We start from the raw sequence: 6,524 nt of genomic DNA on the forward strand, positions 1-6,524 counted from the left end.
CTTCAAGATGCAAAGTTGAAAATCGCCGATCTTAACAAATGAACAAATAAAGAGGCCTTGAAAGTGGGTGGAGGAAAGATATGCATGTTATTGCTAATTCCACTTGCTAATCTCCCCAAATTTCACATTGGAGGTCTAAGAGGGACTTTTATGGTTATTTTTCCATGAATGGAACAGAATAAGATCCCCAGCTGAATAGAGACAAGCGGGTAAGAGTGCAGGTGTGCAGCCCTCCTTTCGACTTCTTGGTGAGTTGTGATGGGACCAGTGTACACATCCCACCAACCAGGTTGGGAAAGATTAAGTTAACACCTTGTTCTCTTAATGAGATATCACTGGTGGCATTGATTGGACTAAGTAATCTTCAGCACACCTCTTTCATGTGATCTGTCCTCTGAGCACACCGATTCATCATCTTAATGCTATGGCCCGTTCTTTTTCTGCCCTAAAAAGTATCCCCATCTTCTTCATGACAGGACCATGTTTGTCTTCTTTATATTGGAAAGACTGACCTGCTACTCATGCATTGTACTCTTTTCCCTTCCAGATACTTTTGCTAGCAAAGCAGCCGCTGTTCAAGACATTCACGCAGATGCTTCCATTGGCAACGTCACAGGCAGCAACGCTGTCAACGTCTTCTTGGGCATTGGACTGGCCTGGTCGGTAGCTGCCCTCTACTGGGCTTCTCAAGGAGAGGAGTTCCATGTGTCAGCTGGCACTCTTGCCTTCTCTGTGACACTGTTCACCATTTTTGCTTTTGTCTGCATCAGCGTGCTATTGTACCGAAGACGGCCTCGTTTTGGAGGAGAACTAGGAGGCCCTAAAGGGTGCAGACTTGCCACAACTTTGCTTTTTGTGAGTCTGTGGCTATTGTACATTTTATTTGCTACCCTGGAGGCCTATTGTTACATCAAGGGGTTCTAAGTCACGGAGAGATTTCAAGCCAGAAGGGAGGCCTTCTTCTCCTCTGATACCTCATTGAAGACCAGTCCTAAGAGTGTTGTCTAACCAGGAGTGGCCGCTCACTTATCAATTTTCCAGAACTGCCCAGGTTAAAGGATGACCGGGCTTCAAGAAGGGCAAAATTATCATGATAAAAAAGTCAAGACAGATATTAAAATAAAGCCAACAGCATCAATCATTCAGTCAAATCAGAAACATCAGCAGTTCCTAAAGTACCCATTTGTTGAATTCTGCTGTAAGACTCCACGATGTTCATCCTCCACTTTACGAAATATCAAATATTCAGTTAATGATCTTATAAAGCATTGGGGGTGGGGTGGGTGTTTTTTTTTAAATTTGGGGAGGGTGAATCTTACCTGATCTATTTTCTGTTTTTAACACAAAGAAAGGGGCTGGAAAAAAATTGCAGGTTCAACTTTCATGCCACACCAGAGCTGGAGTTGAAAAGGCTCTATATTTTTTACTCTATATGAACATTTAATTCTCATTTTTCACTTTGTTTTAGAGTTATAGTGCTATTGTATTTTAAGTGCAAACATAACCCATATAGACATGACACCAACACGTACAGAGACACAGACGAAAACTACAGTTGAAAACTGGAGCATGTAGCAAGTCATACACCTCCCTGGGCTATCAAAAAAAAAAAAAGAACAAGGAGAACAAGTTGTAAAGATATTCTACGTAATGTGTATATTTTGAATAGGGCAAATCTCTTTGTGTAATCAACATAAAAGCTTTTAGCACTGCAGAATTAAATATATATATAAATATATATAGTTATTTATACACAGCAAATAAATCAATGCAAAGGATAAAACTGCAGTGTGAAAAATACAAGCAAAAGAAAACCAGCACAAGTTTATTACTATTATCATTATCATCATCGTCCTCGTCTTCATCATCATCATGTTCAATTTGTTCCATATGTGGAAAAAGAAGATTCTTTTTAAAATAGAAAATAATTTATGTAAATACAGTTCTCAGACTTTTTTGAGTGCTAAAATATTACTCAAAACCCTTCAAGAATTACATTGTTTTGCTTCGACTTTGCTCTTAAAAACACTAAATGAAGTTTTTAAAAAACGGCACTATCTCTCTGCGTTTTTTCAGACTGGATAATGGATAATCCCTCTTTAACAAAGGTTTTTTTTTTAAAAAGCGGCATTCAAATCTAATATTAAATCATAGTTCGATGTTAACTCGAGGCGGTGGTTAGAATGCAGTATTGCAGACAAATTCTACCAACTGCCAGTTCGATCCTGACCGGCTCAAGGTTAACTCAGCCTTCCATCCTTATGAGGTCCGTAAAATGAGGTCCGACCCATGTTGTTGGAGGCAATAGATTGACTCTGTAAACCGTGCAGAGAGTGCCGTAAAGCAGTATGAAGCAGTACATAAGTCTTAAGTGCTAATGCTATTGCTAAGTCTCCTGATCATGTACAAAGAGCACACACCCCTCTTTTCTTCCTCCAATGTGATTATAAACAGGAGGTTGGAAAATGTCTAGTGTTAGTTAACTATTATCATAATGGGACAAATCAAAATTTAGTGGAACTATGCCTGTCCAAAGTAGCTAACTCGAATGTAATTTGCAGTTATGGCTTGTTCAGGGGATAAGAATAGAGAGGGATGATACGCGCAGCATAACTATATTTTAATAGATATGGAGTGAAGATAATCCGATTGTGATGCCCATTGCCAGCATTAGCCAAGAATGAAAGTAAATTATGAAACAGCTGCGATGCATTATTACTAATCTACATTTTGCCACTGCTTGGTAACAAGATAATTTATGAACCCCTTTCAAGATACAGGACAATCTTTCAGAGGATGCTACTAGAGAGTCAATGCACTTTTTTGTAAAAATGATCATCAATCTTAAGGGTTTGCAGAGGGATCTATGTTTTTTCCCCTAAAGAAAACACTGGTGATAATTTTCCAGATAACATCATGCGTACGTTTTACTTGCAATGCAAGTGTCTTCTTGTTTCTTTTATGTCCCTGCTTCTTGGCCTCTACAAGACTGAAATGTTATGATTATAATGGCCACCATTAATCATATCTACAACTTTCTGGGAAAGAAGCACCTTTTGATTTCTCCCCCCCCCCCCCCCCAACTGTGCGTGTGTGTGTGTCTTTCAATAACCGCAGACTTAAATATAAGATTGATACTAAAAATTATATTTGTCTTGGCACTCTCACATGCTTATCCACACAAACCCATTTCTTAAGCGTAAGGAGTAAGGTAGATTTTTTCTTAATTTAACAAGAATAGTTCTTTTTCATCTAGAAATACAAGGGTTGTAAAGGAACATATTTTTTCTTGGATTTTGAACTCCTTGGCAAGTGAGCAAGAAAAGTGGAGTATATGTATTTTGTACCTTTTTTATAAGTTTTTTTAAAAAGCAGAAAAGAAGCTTATGAGCATCATTTGAGACTGATCCTATATAGAGGCAGTGACCCAAAGAATACATTCCTCAGCATGGAAATAGATGCAAAGTAGTTTCAAAGAGTTTCGGCACTGACTAAAAAAGGGTTAACCAGAGTTTTTATGCCAACCATATTCCGCTTTTATTGCCTTATTCCATATAAAAAAGGAATCCCTGCAGATTTTATTCCACTAGTCATTGCCAACTATAGGGGGAGGTGATCATCTCCATTCAAGGACTGTTGAGCTAGCGCTGTTCAAAAATGTTTCCACAGTCATGTGGCCATCATGAAGTCACAGGACGCTGTTGCCTTCCCAACGAAGTGGTACCTATTTATCTACTTGCATTTGCATGATTTCAAACTGCTAGGTTGGCAGGAATTAGGACAAGGACAGGAGTTCATCCCATCATATGACCTGCGGGTCTTAAACCTGGACTGTCAGCTTTCCAACCAACAAGCCCAGCATCTTCACTCCTAAGCCATTGCCCCACCTCCTATTACATATATACAGGCATAATTGATTCTCTCAACCTTCAAGTTGGAGGGAAATGCCATCCCCTAAGAAATTGCTAAAAAGAAATATTAATTTCAAAAAAAGGTGTGGCTCTTCTCTACTGTTTACAGTATGTGAGACAGACAGGATGTACCACGTTGCCAAAGCGTGATGTCTCACACTGTGGTTCTTAACAGTTGCAGAACAGCAGATACCTGTGACTAATGGCATAACTGGTATTCCTTTTGGGTAGAATCACTTTGTGCCCAACACAGGTATTGCTATCCCTAAGCCAGGCATATTTTGCAGCGGGTGGAAACACTTTCCCCAACTTTCATTTGCTTGTTACAATCTATTTTAATGTTACCTGCTTGAATTCTTCAGGATAGGGAGGAGGCAGATCTAAAGTCTATTTTAATAAATCTCTTGGTTTTTGCTGTACAAAACATCCTGTACAAATCCTTGACTTTATAAATTATTACCTCTTCTGGATATAAAAAGAAGAAGGAAGATTGATATAATTTTTTAAAAGATGAGAATTTTGAGGAGTCATCATAGTCCGCTAGAATCAGTGTGATTTAATGATTTAATGTTACAGTGTACCTTAATACTAATGATCTTTTCACCGGGGGGAAAAAAGTTCTGTCCTTCCTTTGATTTTTTCATTTATGTCTTCGGGTTTTATGTGTCACATTTGTGTTGTACCTTTCTTCAAAGAAGCCCAGGACAATACAAATGAAGCTTTGTTTTATCCTTACATCCTTGCAATGATCTTGCAAGGGGAAGTTAGCCTGAACCGCCTGTGTGGTTGCTAAGCATTGCATTTGGGCTTGCAGTCCAGTTTCACAAGTCATTTGTTCAGTGCAGTGAATAGTGTTGTCTTTCCTGACTCAGATAGGAAGTTTCAGCTCACAGCTCTTATTGATGAGCTATATACAGGCAAGAGCCTGTCTACTGGTTTATTTAAATAGTGTTTTCGGTCATCAAGGTTTTCAAGTGAGTTGTACTTGAATTCTGCCTATCTCCCCCATTCCTGGTTGATACATGGCCTTGGTACAATAAAGCCTGTTAACATGGATGGTTTCAACCACATTCCTATCAGCTTTTTCATGAAATCTACCTTTTGGGTAGGGAGAAGTGAAGGTATCACCATGTCATGTTTACCATATACATGTACAGGAAAGATCTGGTCTAGGCTGACTTTCTCCACAAAGTGTTTCATTGTTTCATCATTTTATTTTTAACTCATTAAAATGCAAGAGAAATAAGTTGAAATTTTGTGCTGCCTCTTTTTCTCAGTGAAGGTGATTTCCATTTCTTTCCAAACATGTGCAGGCAACTTTTAAAGTCCTTTACATTTTAATTCCATTTTATCCCTCTTATTTATCCTTACTTATTTTTCAGCAAGAGAAACGACCGAGATTAAAAAAGGAAAAACAGCATGTAAAGTAATATCTTAAAGCCTAAATTATTAAAAAGAAAAATGTCTGCAAATACAGTTCAAAGCTTACTAAACCCCAAGATTTTTAAAATGTTTAGCCAAACAGCAATTTCCTTATATAACACATAAACAAGGACAACCTTGGAGTTAACAAATCTTTGTTGACCAAGTCTTCTTGGTCAATGGGAATCATTGTCCAGTACCTTTATCTGATAAGCACCTTGATTGAGAGGTTTGTGTGTCCCAGTCCCCAACCCTGCTTGAGTAAAGCGGCTGATATCATATCCTATTTGGGCCCGGATCAAAAAAGAAAACATCATTCATTTAGACAAAATGGGCTCAAGACAAAAATAAGCTACTTACCACTTCTCAGTTTTGAAATATCTCTGTGTATTGAATCATCCTTTGAAAGCTGTGTTCATTAATTTGCTCAACTCAATATATTTGAATCTATGAATTAATTATGTGATCCTTTATATCTCCAGAAGAATTTACTTTGTATTGGAGGCTCACGCCAACCGAAGAAGACAATTTTTATTTATTTTTGCTTCTCCTTGCTCATTCCTTTCAAATGGCCTGATTTTCCTGAGGAAGAGAAGATTCGTTTCACTTCCTTAATGCTAACAGAAAGATCCCAGCTGCCAGAAATTTGGCAGTTTGAATCTCATCAGGCTCATCAGCCTTCCATCCTTCCGAGGTCAGTAAAACGATGACCCAAATTGTTGGGGGAAATATGCTGACTCTGTAAACCGCTTAGAGAGGGCTGTAAAACACTGAAGTGGTTATAAGTGCTATTGCGAAGTGCCCCTGCACATGAACAGAAGATATAGTTCGAAGTTCAGAGTTACCACATTGAAATGTAAGCTCCATTTCAAGAAGTAGGTAGGTTGTAGGTAGGTTGTAGATGTTGTGCCCATTGTGCCCATTGTTCGATGTTTGTGCTTTAGATTTTAGGCTTTTGTTGGAATTGTCTTTGTCTTTTTGAATTTTTATTCTTTTATGTTTAGAGTTGTGGGCTGGTCAGAGTTTATGATTGGAGAGGCATATGAATTGAATGAAATAAATGAACAAACTAGCTCCGTGAAGGCGAACCTATGGCACGCGTACCCAAAGTGGCATGCGAAGCCATATCGCACGCTACGCACGGCCTTGCCTGTTTGTCTTACCAGGTTTTTGGTGCGCATGCATACGCGA

The 6,524-nt window shown here is 38.6% G+C and overlaps 1 protein-coding gene across 2 annotated transcripts in view; it reads left to right on the plus strand.

Annotated features, from left to right (window-relative positions):
- Positions 1-5,152, plus strand: part of SLC8A3 (solute carrier family 8 member A3) — a 251,075-nt gene extending 245,923 nt beyond the window's left edge. For both annotated transcript variants that reach the window (XM_081937752.1, XM_081937751.1), the window contains one exon: positions 548-5,152. In XM_081937752.1, coding sequence (XP_081793878.1) covers positions 548-924 — 377 coding nt within the window. In that variant the 3' untranslated portion in view covers positions 925-5,152. The remainder of the gene's footprint in view (positions 1-547) is intronic.
- Positions 5,153-6,524: the final 1,372 nt, after the last annotated feature.

This window comes from Natrix helvetica, assembly GCF_964273705.1.
Source record: "Natrix helvetica genome assembly, chromosome: 1".
Taxonomy (NCBI): Eukaryota; Metazoa; Chordata; class Lepidosauria; order Squamata; family Natricidae; genus Natrix; species Natrix helvetica.